Source organism: Callithrix jacchus, chromosome 1 (assembly GCF_049354715.1).
Source record: "Callithrix jacchus isolate 240 chromosome 1, calJac240_pri, whole genome shotgun sequence".
Taxonomy (NCBI): Eukaryota; Metazoa; Chordata; class Mammalia; order Primates; family Cebidae; genus Callithrix; species Callithrix jacchus.
In genome coordinates this window covers 147133802-147154740 of record NC_133502.1, presented here as the reverse complement: position 1 = coordinate 147154740, position 20939 = coordinate 147133802, and the positions used below count along the sequence as shown (strand labels likewise).

Here is a 20939-nt window from a genome sequence, read left to right as displayed (position 1 = left end):
AGCCCCGAGGGACTTCCACAAAGTCCCACGGCTCTGCCAGGACACAGAAACCAGGAACTAAAGCAATTTGCAGGTTCCTTCCAGTTCTAAATCTCTGGGACTCTAGTTGAGTATGAGCCTAAGCAAAGCTCTCAGGGTAGATGAGAAAGATGAGGCTGCGGCATGGCCAGCAAAACTACCTGCACATAATAGGCAACTGCCAGGCAGCAATCTCCCCTCTCCCTCACAGACTTGGGCCCATGCTGTCTGCTTGGAAGCTGTGATAACCCTCCTCAAGGAACTGGCCATTCCCATGGGTGAGGTTCATGGATTTGCTAGGTGAAGGCTTCCGCAGGATTCTGGAGGAAGACAAATGCCTCACGTCTGGGGGCATGCATAGGGCATGGGAAAGGTCCCGTCTCTTGCAGTGTTTTCCTGTTGGGACACACTACCCAATTCTTGGCCTAGGAATGGGTATGACAGGGGTCGAGGGTGGGCTGGGATCCCAGGTGAGGCACCAGGCTCTGGAGGCAGGCTCTGAGGCTGGAGTGGCATGGAATTTCTGCAATCAAAGCCCTCCATAAAGTCTCCTGGGGCAGCCTTATGAAACCTTGGTGCTTCTCTGGCAAGGGAACCAGCAGGGACATTCTTGCCATTCTGAGGATGTGGGAGGAGGTGTGCTTAGTGAAGGAAGCGACAGTGACTGGGCCCTGTCACCTCCCTGCTGGCCAGCCTCACCAGGGAGAAACTAAGCATGACCTTCTACCTGCAGTGGAAATGTGACTCCAGTAACAGGATGCTTATTTTACTGCCTATGACCGGCTTGTTGCTGGCTGCCCGTTGCAATCTGTCTTCAATGGAAGTGTCAGCCTTGTGTATCTTTTCAGGAACAAGGCAAACTATCATCAGGATTGTTGTGAAACAGAAAGTAGCCTCCTACTCTGAAAACCTTACAGCTTCATTACCAGCTGATCTTGTTACAGAAAATTATGTCCATAAAATAAAAAACTGAATTTTTTCAGTTGCCTTCCTCATTCCTTTCCAATCAAGAGTGCATCTTATAGAGTTTCAAAGGAAGTTCTAGAAGATACCGTGGACCTTGGTTTATGGTCTTAGATGACTTTAGCCAGCTCAGACATAGTAAAAAGAGAGTATTTGGATCTATTCCATTGACTCACAGATAAGATAGCCATCAGCTTGGAACATGAGTAGATTGGCTTGTGGGTGGAAGAGCCCACCTCATTGGAATTTATGTGAACAGGCAGGATGAAAAGTGGGAGCTCTAATGAACAGGCTGAGCGAAGGCTCCTATTCCCCAAATGGTGATGCTGGAGTTGTACATTATTTCTTAGTGAAAGAATTTTTGTGCAGTGAGGGCATGCATGCGATCTTGGAATTCCAACTAGCAGAGCTGCAAGTATGGTTTTAAAAGTGATGAAATACGAAGATATCAGTTCGCTAATGGAAACACTGCAAAGGAATGAGGTACAACAGTGCTGTGTGTTGCAAAATCGTGGTTTAGAATTGCTTCAAAATGTTGGTTTACTGTGGTGAATTGGATTTTCTAAGGATATTACTCAATTTCAGCACACAGGAACCTCAAAGAACCTAACAGAGACGAGAAATTTTTTTTTTTCCTGTTATGGCTTCTGAGACAGCACATATCACCTTGTGGAAGTCTGTTGGTTTTCCTTCTGCTGTTTGTAATACTGATAACCAGTTTCTTATCTGTTACAATTGATTTCTTTCTCTTTTTCTTTTTTTGAGATGGAATTTCGCTCTTGTTGCCCAGGGTGGAGTGCAATGGCACAATCTCAGCTCACTGCAACCCCCACCTCCCAGGTTTGAGCGATTCTCCTGCCTTAGCCTCCCGAGTAGCTGGGATGACAGATGCCTGCCACCAAGCCCAGCTAATTTTTTGTATGTTTAGTAGAGATGGGACTTCTCCGTGTTGGCCAGGCTGGTCTTGAACTCCTGACCTCAGGTGATCCACCCACCTTGGCCTCCCAAAGTGCTGGGATTACAGGCGTGAGCCACTGTGCCTGGCCATCTATTTGATTTTATGGAGGCCTATAATCCAGATGTTTAACCAAACACTTCTTATGATAAAAGAAGATACAAAATAGGAAATTAGGCAACTATTTCAGTCTTTCATTTAAACATGTTGTTAGAAGGTCTAAACCCATTACTGGGTCCTAGGCAAAAGCAGTTTACTTCTGTATTTTTTACTATTCAAGGTTTTTAGAGAATTGTTCAAAGACAAATTGGGATTGCTTGGAGAAAGGGAAAGTGATGATGATTTCATTGTATTTCTCTTACATCAACAGAAAAGATAGAAGCTGATTTTACAATGACAGTTCAGCAGCGCAGTGAAATTACTCAAAGGCAATTACTGGGAATTCAACATTCTTCAGTAATTCTGGGCACTGAAGAAAATTTCCAAGCACAAACTCTTTCCTGCCTGAGTGTCCCTTTTGAGACTGAAGAATAACATGAATGACTTAGATTCTCAAAGTAGAAAACCAACAACTGTTAATTCTAGGTGTGCTCCGAAGAACCGAAAGGCAGAATCCACAGTGCAAAAGCAGAAAGGAATGATTTTTTTCAGAGATCTGTCTTCTCCAGCAAGTTCTTCTGCATTTTTTCCAGAAACATTCTACTACTGAGAAGACTGGCCACTCCTCACCTTTTCCTTCTTGGGCTAAAGTTCTTGGTTAGTTGCTGATCTTGATTTGGAAAAAATAAAGTAAGGAATATTTGTTATTGAACTCAGCATGGAATAATCTATTTGATAAATTCTTTGAGGTATCATTTTAAAAAATCTTTTAATTTAACAGGTGGTGTTTGGTTACATGAGGTCTTTAGTGGTGATTTCTGAGATTCGGGTGCACCCACCACCTGAGCAGTGTACACTGCAGCCAGCCTGTACTCTTTTATCCCTCACCCCCTCCCACCCTTTTCCTCAAGCCCCAAAGTCTGTTGCATAATTCTTACATCCATATGTCCTCATAGCTTAGCTCCTACTTATAATACTTGATGAATTGTTAATGAGCATCATATTTTGATCTCAGTCTCATATTTTATAATAATTATTATTATATATAAAAACTTTTTTTCCGATAAATAACCTGAACTTTATTCCCTGTAGGGAAAACTCCATTCTAGATCAATGCCTAGCTTGGTCTATGTGCCATGCTAAAGAGAAGGAAGGCTGATTTCACCACAGCAGACAGAAAGGCTTCCCTACAAGTGGGTCCATATAACTGTGCAAGGCACTGCCTGGGCAGGAGATGAGTTCCTTGGCACTGGAGGTATGCAAGCTGAAGGACAGATATTGTTGAAGGGGAGTCAAGGATCAAATGAATCATTGGATCTTATGATCTATTACAGCCCTGAAGCTGTTCATTTCCTTTAGCACATGTTTTATTATTTTACATACCTTGGTTTATTTTTTTTTTTTTATTTTGTTTTGTTTTTAAGGTAAATATCATGTGTAAAGTTTCCTGCCCGCTCTCCAGATGCAAATTCCCAAGTTCTTCCAAGTCTGCCTTAACTTGATCAGAAAACCTCATATGTACACAGTGCAACGAACTGAGATGCTTAGCAAATTTCAGAAACAAACGTGATTGATCTCCAACATTCACCCTAGGCACGCCTGCTGCTGCTCTATGCACTGCTGATTCTTCAAGCAGCTGCAGAGTGTTTGTGCAAGGGTGTTTTGTATGCAGTTGTGGGCGTGGGTATCTTTAAGTTCGAGACAGAGTATGGGAGGGGTGAGTGTGGGTGGGTGGCGGGAAGCTGGGAAGAAGAACAGGTAGGAAGATAGGTCTGTGGTGTTTCCTGCAAACTTTAATTTCTTATGAAACCGTTACTACATGTAAAATGAGTTCCATAAAGCTTGACAACTGTTCCTTTTTCTGAGAAATAAGCTTTCCAAGAAAATTGAGTTATGGCTCCAATTAAAATAAACATACTTGAGCTGATGGAAACTAGAAATTCAGTTCATGGCGGTGTCTAAAGAGTCAGCATTTTCCACGTCTTTATCTGTGAGAAGGCCACAGAAGGTCCCACTTTCCATCCCAGCTGAGAGGGACTCTTCGTCCTCTATACCCCAGTAAAACCCTCTGATCACATCCCTAGCACAGGGCTCACCTTGTCTTTACTGCCTTCCTTTGACAGACATGCTTGTCTTATTAAACTGGGAACCCTGCAGAAGCAGGAACTACTCCTACACACACACACACACACACACACACACACACATGCGTGCCCCGGGTAGCACCAGCACAGGTTTGCAGATAGGAGGCAGGACCAGCTTACAGACAGAGAATGAAGAGGATGAAGGCAGGCCAGACTGGGAAAAGCAGACTAACGGTGTCTGAAGGAAGTTTCATTCATGTATCAAACATAATAGAGGTCTGTGCTAGGTTCTAAGGAGACAGAGGCAGTACTGCATGCTTTATGTCAGGGTCGGGTGAGGAGCAGACAGGTAAGCTAACATCTTTAGAGTCACTGGCTAGAGATGTTCTCATAGCACAGGAGCTTCCTATGATGCTAATAGAAAGCAGAGGAAGGAGGGATGCTTTCTGTTCATGATGACTCAGGGAGAGCTCCCCAGAGGATGTATCTAAACTAGGTCTTAGAGGATGAGAAAAGGAAAAGGACATCCCAAACAAGGAGAAAACCACCTGCAAAGACCAGGAGGCCAGAAGGGAAGAGTGTGCCCAGAGCATGTGGGCAGAGCTGGCCCACTGGCCAAGAGCCCATGTGAGGAGTTGGGGGATGCACTGGAGAGAGGCAGCCCATGTGAATCAGGAAGCGCTAGAGGTCTGCACAGAGCTAGGCTCTGTCCTACAGGCAGTGAAGCCCTGGATCTTTTCTCAGGGACCAGGGAGGGGCTGACGAGAGCCTGCTACAGGAAGATGAACTGGGCAGGAGGCTGGAGGGTGGGTGGAGAGAATGGGCAGCGATGGGGAGCACAAGGCCACCATGCAAGTGAGAAGCAATGAGTCCAACTCCATGGGGAGAGAAAGGTGAGAGAGGAGGAGGTCAGACTGGGCCATCTTGGCACTGACCAATCACAGCAGGAAAGGGAGGGAAGGAGTAGTTAGAGAAGATTCCATTTCTGGCTCCAGGTGACTGGGTAGATGGCAACGCCATTCACTGAAGCTAGGGACACACGAGAGTGGGCAGGGAAGGTGCTGAGTTCAGGTTTGGGCATCATGAGTCCCATGATAGGGACATCCAGCAGAAGTGGCTAGCAGGGGATTTCAGGGGCCAGGAGGTCAGTCACATAAGAGGCAAGGTCAGGTTTAGAGGTCAGAAAGAGTAGTGTGGGCCTGGTGGCTCCCATGTGTTGGGACCCTTCCGTGTTTCCCTTACCTTCTCCCCTTTCATCCCGGGAAGGCCGGTGGCTCCATCAACTCCAGGCTGTCCCTCAGGGCCCTAGGGAACATCAGTGACAATCAACCCACAACATTTCTGCTAAGAATCACATACATACGCTTGTTAGAAAAAGAGGGCAGGGTTGGGAGGCAGGTGAGGCTGGTGGGCCCAGGGTCTCATGTCAAGTGGAAGGCAGGAAACTAGTCCTCAGCCCAGGCTGGGTCACTGCTGACTGTGCACCTGTGGATAACTGTCCTTCACTCTCTGAATCCCATTTCCTCCTCTGTGGGGAAGTTAGAGGCAGCGTTGGACCAAATGGTCTCCAAGGGTCTCCCACCCCAGGTCCAGCCCTGATGGCCTATGATTCCAAGATTCTTTATGAATCTGTGTCTTCTATACAGATGCTTCTTGAGTTACAGTGGGGCTACATCTGATAAACCAATTGTAAGTTGAAAATATCTTAAGTCCAAAATGCATTTAATACATCTAACCTACCGAACACAGCTTAGCCTAGCCTACCTTAAACGTGCTCAGAACACTTCCATTAGCCTATAGCTGGGCAAAGTCATCAAACACAAAGCCTATTTTGTAATAAAGTGTTAAAAGTGAAAACAGAATGGTTGCATGGGTACTCAAGGTACTGAATGTGTATTGCTTTTGCACCATTATAAAGTCACAAACATCATAAGCTCAACTATTTGTAAGTTGGGGGCCATCTGCACTGACTGTGATAAAGCAGTGAAATGATAAGTAGGATGATGTTTTTCTTGGCTGCTGCTTCTCTGGAATCTCAACAATGATTCAGATGAGGAGGATTTCTGTTTACAAACTGTGAACTGCTCTCTCCCCACCATGAACCTTGAACAGTGCTGGGTTTTGCAATCTGTACACCGCTCCCCAGCTAAAGGAAGCCCCAGAGCCGCAGAGATGGGGAGAAGACTTCAGTTGCTCACCGGGGGCCCAGTTTCACCAGCAGCTCCGTCCTCTCCAGGAGATCCAGGCGGTCCCATGAAAACATCAGTTCCTGGTTTTCCTGGAATCCCAGGTAAGCCAGGTGGGCCTGGGGGCCCTGGAGGACCCTAAAAACACAGATACTCTGTTAGAAACAGTGGGGGAATACTGAATGAGATACTGAATATGTGCTTCATACAGTCTCTCAAATTCTTACAACAATCCTACAAGTAGGGATTGGTGCTCCCACTTCACAGATGGGGAAACTGAGTCTCAGTGAGATCATGCAACTCAAGGGCTCTCAGACACACAGCTAATTAGTAGGAGAGCTGGGATTTGAATCTTGGTCTTTCTGAGCCCATCGTATCGTGTTTTCTCCCAAACGGCTGAATACAAAACCCAATTAGCTGGAATTCCTGAGAAGTGTTCTGGTGAACTGAGTTTTCCGGTGAACTGTGAGGTCAGTCAAAAGCTGCCTGTTGGATAGCCTTGTTGTTAAAACTCTTTCTGAAGTGTACTAGTGTTTTTAGCTCATTGCTCGGCTGGCTGACCCACCAGGCTGGGAGATTCATTTGGCTCCCATTCCATTTAACAACAGAGTCTAGAACCCATCTAGCCCTGGCCATGAGGGGCAGCCAAGTGAAGCTTTCAACTGGGGATTCAGTACAGGTGCCCAGGGACAGAGGCAACAGCTGCTGCCAGAGAAGGAAGAAGCTCCCCTGGGGGCAATTTCGGAAAGGACTGGTGGAGCCACAGCCTTGGCAGGGGGCCAGGGGAGCAAGAGGCACCAAGAGAGAAAGAGTGGTCTGGAGATGGAGGCCTGGAGATGGAGGCAGGGAGGGGGTGCATAAGGGAAGGAGATTTCAGGAAGGTTCTGGAAGCTGAAATAGAATGTGCCACCCAGAGACGAGGCCAGCAGTTCTCTTTAATGAACAGGGTGAGAGGAGGGGGAGGGAGAGTCAAAAGCCAACTGGCAGAGGTGAAGGGCAGTGGGCACACCTGCTGCGGGGAAGCCTGCTTGAGAAGCCCACTGAGGAAAGGAAGCAGGTGGGCAAGAAGGTCCTGAAGATAAATGTAGGCTCGTACTCACTTACAATGCCACTGATCAAAGCAGACAATTTCAAACATATATAGGGAAAAGGAGGATGAACCCCCATGAGCTCACCACCAGCAACCCCAGTGGTAGCCGGTCTGGTTTCATCTGTCCCTGACCCCAGGTCCCTCCCTCTGGGGTTATTTTGAAGGCAGTCCCAGACACCATGTCACGTCCTCCTTCACACTCACTCTCAGCAGCTCCTCACTGCCCACCAGGTCACCAGAGCCGGAGCTGACGCCCGAGCCCCAGCCCAGGCCAGAGCCCTCCACCTCTGCTCCCACCTGGAGAGAGAAGAAATTTCCACAACTTGTATTCAACTGTCAGATTTCAAGGACAGCCACGTCACTGAAAGTTTTCCCCCAAATGGGGAAATATTTCCCATATTCTGTAGCCCGGTAACTTCAGCTCCCCATTTTCCCTCTGTCTTTTCTCCCACTCCCCTCTCCAGCTACCTTCCTCCCTTGCTGCCTCCCAGCTTTGCAGCCCACTCATGTCTTCAGCCTCCTTTCCTGCTTTTCAATTCCCTACCCATCCTTCAAGGCCCAGTTCCGCAGTCTCCTCCTCCATGAAGCCCTCCCTACCCCATTTCCAGGCAGAATTCTTCTCTCCCTTCTTGGTGCTCCCACTAGCCTCTATCAAGTTCTCAGTCAGCTGCTTGAAGCTTAGTTGTGCGTGTGTCTGTCAGCTCCTCTAAACTAGAACTTCTCAAGGGCTGGCCCAAACCTTAGACACACTGAGTACCCAGAGTCCAAGGGGGCCAAGCACCCAGCGGGCTCTCAGTGCGTACTTGAATGCCATCAAACATATCTGAAGAAACAGGAGAATCTCCAAAACACCTTTCTAGTACTTAACTCTTGAAGATGGAAACCAGGCAGGGCCTAATTCATTCATCGAATGTGTGTATACTGAGTACCCTGGAGAGGCACCAAGGAAGAGCTGGGTTTTTGGGGTACAGCTGGATTTAGGAAGGTCACAGTGGTGAGCACATGTGTGTGGGAGAAGGGAAGTGGTGATAGAGAGGCAGGGAGACCAGTTAGGAGGCTGGTGCCATTGCCCAAGAGAGGAGGAGGAGGCATTGCACAGCTAGACTCAGGGGAACTTGGAGACACACTGGACAGGGCTGGGAAAGGAAGAGGACCACTCAAGGATGTCCCTCTCTTGGTGACCAGGTAGATGGGGTGCCATTCCCAGAGATGGGGAAACCCAGGAGGAGGAGCAGGTCTGGGGCATGGGTAATGAGTCCAGTTTGAGGAAGTGTTGAGTTCGAAGAACTTCTGGGACAATCAAGGTACAGGATATAAACTGGATAGAAATCAATTCTGCCGCTGCACACTGTGGAGTCCTAGTAGAGGCAGAAGGCCCTGGGGTCTAACTGTAAGATACTTTGGGGGCCAATAAGGAGAGTCCTCAGCCTGCAGCTGTTTTGGCTGCATCCCTGGTCTTGCACCTGTGTGTGTGACAAACCTAGATGGGAATCTCACCGTGGGTCCAACAGGCCTGGAAGGTTCAGGAGGGCTAGGAAGCTCCTCCCCAGCATCACCCTAAAGAAAGCAAAATGGTCAGTGAAGTGCTGGAACCCTGTTCCTCCTGTGTCCCCACCTTTTTGTAGAAATCAGGCACATCTTTAAAATCAGGGTCACATAGGAGTGGAAAATGGCGAGACAGCTCAAGGGGAGGCCTTGCTCCACCCCAGGCTCAGAAGCCCTTTGTTTCTGTGCCACACTTGGAGGGCACGGGCTGTGGTGGAAAGAGCTGACCAGCATCAGCACACATAGCACACACACTCCCTTCTTCCGGGATTTATTCCCCGCTTTCTGGTCTGAGCCCCGTTACAGCACCAGTGCTCAGGCCCAATATGGCCTCCCTGAAGCCTGCCCTGCCCACCTGCTCTTCCCACCAGGGCCTGTGTCCTTTACAGGAACGTCATTGCTCACAGTCTGCCCCTCTGGGACCGTGTGCCCCTCAAGAGCAGGCACAGTGCCTGAATCACCTCCAGGTCTCAGCACCTGGCACAAGGCCAGTGCTCAGAAAATGCTTTTAGAATGGCAGAAGCACCCATTTGGAAAGGAGACAGATGAAAGAAAATGCAGAGTAGCATCCCAGGAGGTTCTGGCTGTCAAAAAGTGCCCAGAGAAATGGCTTTCCTGACAAATAAGGTGACGGGATGGCCTGATGAGCCAAAAAGAGTGGAAACGTCAAGCCCCAAAATCTGTGTGTTGTGAGGCCTCCTCTCAGAGCCTCCTGCTGTACCCAAGCCCTGCTGGCATCTGATGTCCACTGGGGTGGCCAGTGGCAGAGAGAGGTGAGGACATTGACCTCCCCAGCCCCAGCCCTCCCTTCCCCACACCCTGGGGGGCAGACTTAGAAGGCCGCAGGGCAGGAGCATCAACTACCACAAGGAACAGCCTCCGTGCAGCCCAGAGGCAGGCAAGGTGGGCAGAGGACCAGGGTCATGGTGGAGATAAGGAGGTTTCCATAGGTAGCCAAGTTGCTGCCTATGGCTAGAGCAGGCTCCCTGGGCAGGATCTCTTGACTGGGGTCACTGTGGACATATCCCCACTTGGGAACAGCTTAATGCCAGCAGCTGTTTTGGTTAGAGGAATTTGTTATTTCTGCGGTGACTGACACCAGCTAAAGCACTTCCATAAACATCCCCTCATTTCATCCCACACCACAGGGTTATCATCACCACCCCCACTTTACAGATGCAGAAACTGGAGCAAAGAAATAGTAAAGGACTTTCGGGAGATTCTACAGCTACAAAGAGGCAAATCCAGGCCTGTGGTCCTCAGAAGCTTTTGTCTACCCAACATTTTCACAGGAAGAGCCAGGTGTGGATTCATAGGACCCTTTGATAATTGACAGAGAAGCCAAGGCCCACAGAGGTCAAGGTACTCGGCCATAGTCACTGGGTGGTGAGAAGAGACTCAGCCAGAACTGCCTGGTGCCCTCTTCATGATGTCCCAGACCTACAAGTCCACTTCTTTTGGGCTCAGCCCTCTTTGTGCTTCTACAATCCCCTTGATCAGAACAGACTAAATCAAACCCAAATAACATGCTTGGGACACTTGATCAGGAGCCAAAGTGCTCCCCGGGATGGTCATAGCACAAACCTTTTCTCCTTCGGGCCCAGCCTGTTCTTTCATTCCCACGTGTTCTCTTTGAGCCTAAAACAAGAAGATTTGGTTAAAACATGGCCACAAGGTATTGGGACATGGGGCTGCTGAGTTCTGATGACATTCCCTGATCCTGGTCAGTGAGCTGGGCATGAGCTGGGGCTTGCCCTGGGCTGAAGTCAGGGAGCCCCGTGAAGAGAGAGGCTGCCTGATCACTGCAGCATCTCCTGCACCGGCAGACAATAGGCTCCCAGTGCCCATCTGCCAAAGGACTAGTGGGAAGATCCTGGCATTTGGAGTCCCCCACCCCTGACAATCAGTCTTCTCTCTCACTTGTGTTGCATAACACATATTTTTAAATATATTACTTCATTTTCAGGGCAACATTCTCTATATATTCACTAAGATCTATTAGTCAGTCCTTAGAAATGTAATGACATCATTGTGACCAGTGTGGGCTTTGCTAATCAACTTCTGGCTCCCGTCTAAAGACAGTGGTTGTAAACAGTGCAGAAAACCAAAGCACCAAAAAGTCCAGAGACAAAGGCTCTCACTCCTACTGGACCCCTGAGAGCTATGTGAACTTGAGCAAAGCTCTAATCCTTTCTGGGCCTCATCTGCAAAATAATTCTAGACAGCTAATTTATTGAGCATGTACTATGTGTTGGGTCATGTTTTCCACATATAAACTCATTTAATCCTCACAAATCAAGAGGTGGTTTCTCTCATTATGATTCCCATTTTATGCATGAGTCAACTGAGACAGAGAGATGTGAAGAAACTTGGCCACAGATATGTGGCAGAGCCAGGCAAGCTGCAGTGCCATGGTAACTGTGAGATTGAAACTTACCTGCAGTCACCACAGCAGAACAGCTTGCCTGACTGCCACATATCTGTGACCAGTACTGATCCTAGAGGCCGGGCACAGTGGCTCGTGCCTGTAATCCCAGCACTTTGGGAGGCTGAGGCAGGTGAATCATTTGAGGTCAGGAGTTCAAGACCAGCCTGGCCAACATGGTGAAATCCCATCTCTACTTTAAAAAAAAAAAAAAAAATACAAAAATTAGCTGGGCAGTAGTGGGCCATGCCTGTAATCCCAGCTACTCTGGAGGCTGAGGTAGGAGAATCACTTGAGCCTGAGAGGTTGAGGCTGCGGTGAGCCAAGGTCACGCCACTGCACTCCAGTCTGAGCAACAGAGTGAGACCCTATCTCAAAAAAAAAAACCAAAACAAAACAGAAAAACAAACAAAAACCTGATTCAATTGATATTCCACGGTGGCGTTCTTGACAATCCTGTGTTTTTAGACTCTCTGCTCGGGAATTGGGCATTCATCTGAGTTCGCTGCAGATCCTAAAGGGGGTACTTAGCGGCAATCTGTCTTCATCAGTTACACACCAGGAAGAAACGCTGTGTGTCCATGTCTCCAGCTCTCTCTCTCTGTCATTCTGTCGCTAACACTCTCTGTGTCTGTCTCTCTTTCTGTCTCTTTGCCTTCTCAGAGCTTTTAAAAAATGTCATAAACACTGTAACCCCGATAGTGGAAAACACCACAATGTATTAAGACCCTAACAACCTTCCACAGTTACACCACTTTGTGGCAACTGCCAACATTTACAGAGGGTATTTCCTTCTAGTGTTTTTAAATAGCTAACCACACACTATACTCAGGTTTATAGCTAGCTTCTTTCACTTACATTGTATGCTAAGCATTTCCCCCATCATTAAATATTCCTAACAAGTATAGTTTTAATACCTACATAACGCTCCATTGTTTGACTACATTTTAATTCAATGAAACTTCTATTGTTGGCTGATTAAATTATACCCAAATTTTTTCTATTATGGACAATACTGAGATTAGCATCCCATAAACAAAGCCTTTTTTTAAACAACAGCAACAAAGGCTATCAGACTACCTCCATTAGAATCAATTGCTAGAAGAGAAGTTTCTGGGTCAGCAATATGCACTCTTAACAGTGGTTAACATATGTAGACAAAGACCTTCCCAGTAGCAGTAACCCTCACACTCCATGAGCACAGCCAGCCTTACCAGACTGACTTCTCAAAGCTGAAAACACAAAGGGTCTAAGGAAGAAACTGACCCAGTTTCTTTAACAAATTAATGGCAAAAGGGAAAAAGAAGGCCGGCGAAAATGAGAGATTAAGACAAACTTAAGAGGCATGTCAACCAAATGCAATGTGTAGACCTTGTTTGGATTCAGATTCAAACAAACTAACTGGAAAGAGGTATTTTGAAACAAAATAACCAGGGCATTAGAGAACATGAAGGAACCACGGCTAATTTTGTTAGATGGATTAAGACACTGTGGCTGTGACAAAAAAAAAAAAAAAGGTACCAGATCACGCTATCAGCCATACACAGTGAATGATTTACCAGTTAAGTGATAGGATGTTTGGGGTTGATTTTTAAATACTCCGGTGTTCCCCTTCCCTACAAAAACTTTGGTGGTAGGAGGTGGAACAGGTGAAGAAAGATTGGCAAAGCGTTGATAATTATTCAAACTGAGTGACAGGTTTATGGGGGTTAATTGTACTATTCTAAGCTCCTTTGTGACGTTTTTAAGTTTTCAATAATAAAAAGTTAAAAAGAGAAAGAAAAAGAAAAAGGAGGACTGGCTCTGTCTGTGCCTGATGTGCCATCACTGGGGAGATTTGAACTTGGTGCTTTGTGTATACCTTGGGGTGAGGTGCAGAAGAGCAGAGGATGTTGTTTAGGAAGTCACAGCGCGTGGGCAGGTGGGTCCAGAGCTGGCTGCCCACAAGGATGCCCTGCAAGCCCAAAGTCCCAGTCCCAGTGTCTCAGTTACTGGTCTAGCACTGGACTCAGACATCCACATTGTTTTAAGCTTTCCAGGCATCTCTAATGTGCGAGTTGAAAGCCAGAGTTGTTCATCTTTTTCCTTTTATAGATGATGACAAGGAGGTCCAGGGCACACCACAAGCCAGCGGCATCCCTGGAAACGGAACCTCGACCTCCTGGGCCCCAGTCCAGGGTCTTTCCACCAGACCACACTCTCACAGATGAAGACTTCAGCTGTGTGAAGCTCAAGAGCTCAAGCTCTGCAGGCCAGCATGCACAGGTTCAAATCCCAGGTGCACCTCTTAGAGGCAGGCAACAGTGCCAGATGACTTTACCTCTCCGCACCCTACCTCCCATTCACCTTATACCGAAGAGACGTGGTGCGAAGGGAACCAGATAAACTTGGAGCACAAAGTACTTAACCAATGTCAGTTCAGATGGTATATTTCCTGCTCCTTGATTGTAAATTCATTGGGAACAGGAGTGAGGTCACAATCATCTATATCTACAAGTGTCCCAACTGCGGGCCCAGAGCCGCTATGTGTCCAGTCAACGAGTGAATCAACGAATGAATGGAAGACCACTCTAAAGAGACAGACAGCAGCGTGACAACTGCTGGAAGAAGCCCCAGAACAAGGGACATTCAGGACCTCAGGAGGTTCTCCTGATCTCCCGTCCCACAGCCTGTCCCCTCACAGGTCAGTCCTGCCACACTGTGGCCAATGGGCCACATGACTGTAGCTTGAGTCGTGGCTTTCAAAGTGTGCATGACCAAGCGGTACTTGGGAAACTAATGAGACCATGCTGGTCACCACAGAGATGGCTTCCTTTAAAAATGTGTTCACATTGCAAGAGCAAATTCAGTCCCTGCTTCACACAAGCTGAAGCTGAGGACCAGCTCTAGGTTTCCCATTTCTAAAAGACACAGTTATAGCCCTTAAGTAGTGACAACCCCAGGTGTGTGTACAGAGCTTTGTAAACATTCTCCAACCTGCATTCTCGGACTTCGCCTTGCAGTCATTCATTTTCACAGATGAGGAAACAGAGGACCAAAAAAATTAAAGGATTTGCTTAAGGGCCCACAGTTGCAGCCAAGAGTCATAAGAATTCATGCTGGCAGGGACTTGGAGGTCACCCCCAACACACACACAGAGCTGATGCTCTTATCCCCTCTACAGACCCACCACGTCTTATTGTCAGCTTTGCCCCTGTAACAGCACTGACTGTTAGAACTCAGTTCAGTCCAAAGATCAGTTTGGGACACACAGCTAGGTCCCCTTGATTTTCATCTCTTGCTTTTTCTCTATGGTTGCCATCTCCTCAAGTGTTCCCCAGGTTAAAGGCCCTCGAATGCCCAAATTTGCAAACCAACGTGAAAACCTGCCTCTGACAAAGCTGGGGCCAACCCTCCCACAATTCTGGCTTTTCTTTCCCTCCCCGTAAGGTCTGGCAAGTCAAATCTTTACAGCTCTATGCCACTTACTGGAGTGACTCCTCTTTCAGGAGCCGCTGTGGGCAGAGGCAGCGGTGGCCCATCAGGGGGAAGGCTGCCAGACTCTTCACTACCAGCTGTGGTGGGGGGCTTCGCTGTGGTGGCTGCTGCCAAGTCTTCTTCATGACCAGGACCCTGAAAACAAAACCAGCATTATGTGTCACCTCTCCTGGCTCACAAGGCAGCCGGGGAGTTGGGGTAACTCATTTCTGCAGTGCTAGTCCAGTTTCAAAGCACATTCTTATCTACAATCATCGTTACCCCAGCATACCCCTTCTGAAATACGCATCTCCTCTAAGCCTCAGCGCCAACTGTGGACCACTCATCTCTATGAGAAAATTCTTGAGCAAGGCTAGGAGGGAGCAGGGCTGGAGCCACTGCCACGCTCCCGCATTGCATCCTGCCTCCCTCCGGCCATTGCCCACTAGACATGTGCTCATAACCGAGGTGCAGGTGCCCCTGCCAAGGCCAAGGAGAACTATTGTCTCACAATGCAGACTTGACTCTCCCCTGTGAGCCAAAGAGGATGCCAGATGACACTTACAGAAGTGACTGCCTGCTCAGGGGCCATGGTGGCTGTGATGGGAGCCAGGACGTCTGTGGGGATCCCACTGGCTTCCTCATCCTCGAAAGTACTGAGGGGTACTTCGATTGCAGCTGTGGCTGTTGTTAAACTCTCTTCACTGTTTGGACCCTGAAATGAAATTGGCATGAGGAGCTGCGCCCCTTCACCCATGCCCCTGGTTCAGGGGGTGTGAGGCTGCAGGGTGGAAAGTGCTGGGGCCTCAGATAACTGGAGGCTCCATGCATCTCTTTCCTTTGCTCCTCCAGGACCACACCTTCACCTCCAGCATTAGAACACACCTCTCAGGGCATCCCCCACCCACCTCAGAGTTCCCTCTAGCTCATCTCTGCCAAGCACTTCTCTGGCCTTAGCTTTGTGAAAGGAAAATAAATCTCAGGATCCCCACCATTAAACCAAAGGGGAAAAAATCAATCTGGGAGCTGCTTAGGGCAAATCTGTCTCCTATTCTATCCCTAACAAGATAGCTACTAAAATAAAAAAGCTACGTACCCTCCTGATAATTTATTCACAAGGAAATTCCTTGCAGACAAAGGACAGACAGAACTCAAAGTTATCCCTCTGCTTACTGAGATAAATACTTCGGCTTGCTTCCTTTGGAAAGGCTAATCAGAAACTCAAAAGAATGCAACTGTTTGTCTCTTATCCACCTATGACCTGGAAGCCCCCTCCCCACTTCGTTTGTCCCTCCTTTCTGGACAGAACCAAGGTACACCTTACATAAACTGATGGATGTCTCATGTCTCCCTAAAATGCATGAAACCAAGCTCTGCTCCAACCACCTTGGGCACAGGTCATCAGGACCTCCTGAGGTTGTGTCATTGTGTCATGGGCATGTCCTTACCCTTCGCAAAATAAACTTCTTAACTTTCCTGAGATCTGTCTCAGATATTTGGGGTTCACATTTTGGCAACCACAAAGAGTTGATTCTGAGTGGAGATGCCCCTGACCTTTGACAAATCTATTATTGGTGTTTGGTACCAGCTTGAGCTTTCTTTATGGTTCAAACCAATAGGGTAATCTGCTGAGGCCTGGAAGCCTCCCCTCCAGAGAATTCCTGATCTCCCAAAATTTGGTCGAGATATAAAGTTTATTTTACTGTATAATTTCTTTTTTTGAGTTTTACTTGCTTCCAACAAGGCAGGCAAGTTTTCCTGTTTCTAGGATGATGGAAGGCACTTAACTTCTTTCTGGAGTTTGAGCTCACTTCCAACAGGGAAGGCAACTTTAAGGTTTTTTCTGCTTCCAGAATGGTAGAAGGCAGTCTTCAGCCTAAGGCCCATCCCTAGTGAGAAGCTGAACTGAGGTTTTCTTGGCTAAAGTTAAGATTAACAGCCAGCTGTTCTTAATTTCTCCTTACTATTAGAGCGCTCAGTAATCATATTGTTAGGGGTTTTTTTTGGTTGTTGTTCTGGTCTTTCTCCCATCAGATTTGACCAACTCTACCTGACTTGGTCAAATCTGAATGAGGATTCTAAATTATGGGTAACAAGGCGTCTCTGAATTGGCTAAAATTTCTCACAGCTGCAAGAGAGGGGAAAAAAAGCAAAACATGCACACGGTTGCTGTGTTTGCTTCCTGTCTTAATAATTTTTTTCTTGTGCTCACTTCGGCACACATATACTAAAAATTGGAACGATACAGAGAAGATTTGCATGGCCAATCAAAAGAAATAATAATAATAATAATAATTTTTTTCTTTCATTTACTTTTCTTCTATCCTGTATTTCCTTCCTCCTTTGCCATCTTCAGTACCAAAAAAATCTAGGGCCCAGTGTGGTGGCTCACACCTGTAACCCCAGCACTTTGAGAGGCCAAGGCAGGCATACCACAAGGTCAGGAGTTTGGGACCAGCCTGGCCAATATGGTGAAACCCCATCTCTACTAAAATTACAAAAATTAGTTGGGTGTGGTGGCATGTGACTGTATTCCCAGCTACTCAGAAGACTGAGGCAGAAGAATCACTTGAACATGGAGGTGGAGGCTGCAGTGAGCCAAGATCATGCCACTGCACTCCAGCCTGGGCGACAGAGCGAGACTGTCTCAAAAAAAAAAAAAAAAAAAAAAAAAAAAATATATATATATATATATATATATATATAGAGAGAGAGAGAGAGAGAGAGAGAGAGAGAGAGAGAAAGCTTCTCATGACTCAAACCCCTTCAAGAACTCAGAACAAAGGCACCACCTGCCCCTTTTAAAAGTGTTCCATTTTTTTTGTGGAGTTTCAAGAGTCATGGGCAGATTCTTCTTAGGTCTAAAGCTCTGCTCTCCTCTATTGTAAGACCTGACCTCTTTGGCTTTTGGGGGTACCAGCGATTACCTTGTACTGTGAGAGGATTTGACCTTGGTGTGTATAATGGTGGATGAGAGCTACAAAGTCAGAGGTGGCTGGGGACAATTTAAAGGAAGTGGTCTCAGCTGTTTATTTTTTTCTCCTAGGATGCTATTGTTTAGGACCCTAATTCTAGTTCAGAGGTGCATTCTAAAGGATCTCTTCTCATTGCTTTTCCTCCTGAAATTAATCTCAATTGGCTCATGTGAGCATTTTGCATGAGGAATTGAACTATCGTTTTCACAGATAAATAGGAGAATGAGTTTCCTCAGTTCTAAAGAGAAAGGGCATTTTGCTCTTCCCAGCTGAAATGTGCCCCTGGGTGACTGGAGGCCAAGTGTGTGTGTCTGGGGGGTTGACCGCCCCAAGACATGCAGCAACCCTACAGGAAACCCCCAACAAAATTAGTTTAAAAAGCCTTGTCCAGGAAGGACACACAGGAGCTGGTCACTTTGCATTTTGATTTTGAGCCCTCTTGGAGGTGCTAGAACTACAGAGAGATAAACTGAGACACGTAAGAGGGTAGAAATGACAGTGGTGACACAATGTGGAGTCTCACCTGCAACCAGGACACTTTGACCTACTCCACTAAAATGCTAGGCCACAGCTCAGTTCCTCCCTTAAAAAAAAGGGGGGGGGGCCAGTGCAGTGGCTCATGCCTATAAACCCAGCACTTTGGGAGGCTGAGGTGGGTGGATCACCTGAGGTCAGGAATTTGAGACCAGCATGGTGAAACCCCATCTCTACTAAAAATACAAAAATCAGCCAGGTGTGGTGGTGCATGCCTGTGATCCCAGCTACTTGGGAGGCTGAGGCATGAGAATCTCTTGAACCTGGGAGGCAGAGGTTGCAGTGAGCTGAGATCATGCCACTGCATTCCAGCCTGGGTGACAAGAGTGAAACTCAGTCTCAACAACAACAACAAAATGGAATAAAATATACTCATATAAACAAAATTTGGAGCATATTTCTACCTGATTTCTCCAAACTTGGACATTAATTGTGAGTATTCTTAACCTATGACAATACAGTTATTTGCGTAGTGTTCTTAACCTATGACAATACAGTTATTTGCGTAGTGTGGTAACAATCTGTTTTCCTTTGAAATAAAACACAATTGAAGACACTGGCTATTTTACCAAGGTTTTGACTTGAATGGCATGCTATCAGATACAGACTCCTTTAAGGAACCAAAGTTGATGTATAGAGCCAATAAAAGCCCCTTGCCTCATACTTTGTCTACACAATCTCTGTACAGATTCCTGACCTGTGGTAGATAAAGAATGTCACTTTCTGACAGGCTCAGGAGCCCCAAGTTTTCTTAAGACCTCAAGGTGAGGACTTGACCCAATTAATACAGGTATTTGCAGGCCTGGGCTGTGCTTAAGGCACTGAAGTCAAATATGAGCTTCTTTATGGAATAAAGTTCCAAAAACGTCAATTTAAAAAAAAGAGGAACCTATATGGCAAAGAACTATGCTTGTTGACTTTATGCAAATACTCAGGCCAAGTACAATAAGACTAAAACTTAATTTGCAAAAGAATTTGTCCTATAATTTTTATTTAGTAAAAATGGAACTGGAAAGAGAACATTATGTTTTAAAAAAAACTACAGAACACCTGTTGTTAGATTTTGGTCTTGCCTAATGTTTCTCAATTTTTACTATTTTCTACAGTTTGGACTGAATTCTAAAATTCTTCCTGGCCACAAGTCTCCAAAATCATGCTTTCAATTTTTTTTTCTTCTTACTTTTCTTTTTTCCCCCACTTTTCCTGATTTGAAATCACTAAAAATTAATCCATGCTTTTTTTAAGGCCTGTGAACTGAAGCTAGACAAATTAAACTTCAGAGGAAAATAACAGCAACCTATTTACATACATAAGCCACTTTCATAGCTGCCTACTGATGTGTGGGCTTCAGAGTAATATGACCTATATCAATTTTCCAGGATTGTTCTTCTTTTTTTAGTTGTTGTTTTTCTCCCTTTTTTCCCCTATTTTTTTTTGCAGAATATGAGACTTTACAACCTGCTAAAAATGAACTTTGCTAATAACATGGGACCTACCTGTCTAGGAATAAATCGTCCTAGCCATGAGAGACCAATGAAACCTGAGACTAGATATTCATTTTCTTTAAAATGCTTTTAAAAAGGGGGAAATGTGAAAGGAAAATAAATCTCAGGACCTCAAAATCACTAAGCCAAAGGGAAAAATCAAGCTGGGAATTGCTTAGGGCAAACCTGCCTCCCATTCTATTCCCTTAAAAAAATACCTACTCAGATAAGAAAGGCACATACCTCCCTCACAATTTGTCCATAAGGAAATTCCTTACAGACAAAGGAAATGCAGAACTAAAAGTCATCCCTCTTCCCACTGAAATAAATGCATATCTGATGGCTTCCTTTGGAAAGGTTAATCAGAAACTCGAAAGAATGCAATAGTTTATCTTTTATCTACCTAAACCGTGGAAGGTGTTTACAGTAGATGAAACACCTCCCCACTTTGAGTTGTCCTGCATTTCTGGACAGAACCAAGGTACATCTTACAAATATTGATTGATATCTCATGCCTCCCTAAAATGCATAAAACCAAGCTATGCCCCAATCACCTTGGACACATGTCATCAGGAGCTCCTGAGGCTGTGTCATGGGCACATCCTTAACCCTGGCAAAATAAACTTCCCAAATTGAATGAGACTTGTTTCAGATACTCTTCCTTTACAGCTTATACACCTCCAGTAACTAGGATCTCACCACCTCTACAGGCAGCCCTTCTATTTTCAGACAACTCTACTGGTCAAGTTCTACTTTCTATGAAGCTAAGACTTGGTAGAACTGGGACCTGATCCCTGGCTTTCCCACTCTGTGATGTGACTTCAAAGAAAAGGGAAAGGGAAGGGAGGCAAGGAAGAGGAAGAGAAAGGACAACTGGAAAAGGAAGAAGAAGGAGAAACCATTTTGTTCAATAAAATAATCCATACAACTGCCCAGTGGCAGAAGGCGCCCTCAGTGCATGTTCCCCCCACTGTAAGGCTTCCCAGCATGCATGCTAAAAGGCTGAAGACTGCCTGACGAGCACAGACCAGGGGCACAAGTGCGTGCAATGACATCAAAGGCCAGGGTTGTTGATCTGTGACATCCTGATTACCCAGCCATTCACTCACTCAGCAGATCCAGCGC

General features: G+C 46.3%; 1 protein-coding gene and 1 pseudogene across 1 annotated transcript in view; one reads left to right on the top strand and one right to left on the bottom strand.

Annotated features, from left to right (window-relative positions):
* Positions 1-20939, bottom strand: part of COL15A1 (collagen type XV alpha 1 chain) — a 117977-nt gene that overhangs the window by 37287 nt on the left and 59751 nt on the right. Inside the window, exons 10-16 of the mRNA XM_002743145.7 lie at positions 15387-15536; positions 14834-14977; positions 10525-10578; positions 8893-8952; positions 7600-7692; positions 6318-6443; positions 5362-5424 (exon numbers count right to left, since the gene is read on the bottom strand). Coding sequence (XP_002743191.1) covers positions 5362-5424; positions 6318-6443; positions 7600-7692; positions 8893-8952; positions 10525-10578; positions 14834-14977; positions 15387-15536 — 690 coding nt within the window. The remainder of the gene's footprint in view (positions 1-5361; positions 5425-6317; positions 6444-7599; positions 7693-8892; positions 8953-10524; positions 10579-14833; positions 14978-15386; positions 15537-20939) is intronic.
* Positions 17024-17122, top strand: LOC118148323 (U6 spliceosomal RNA; annotated as a pseudogene).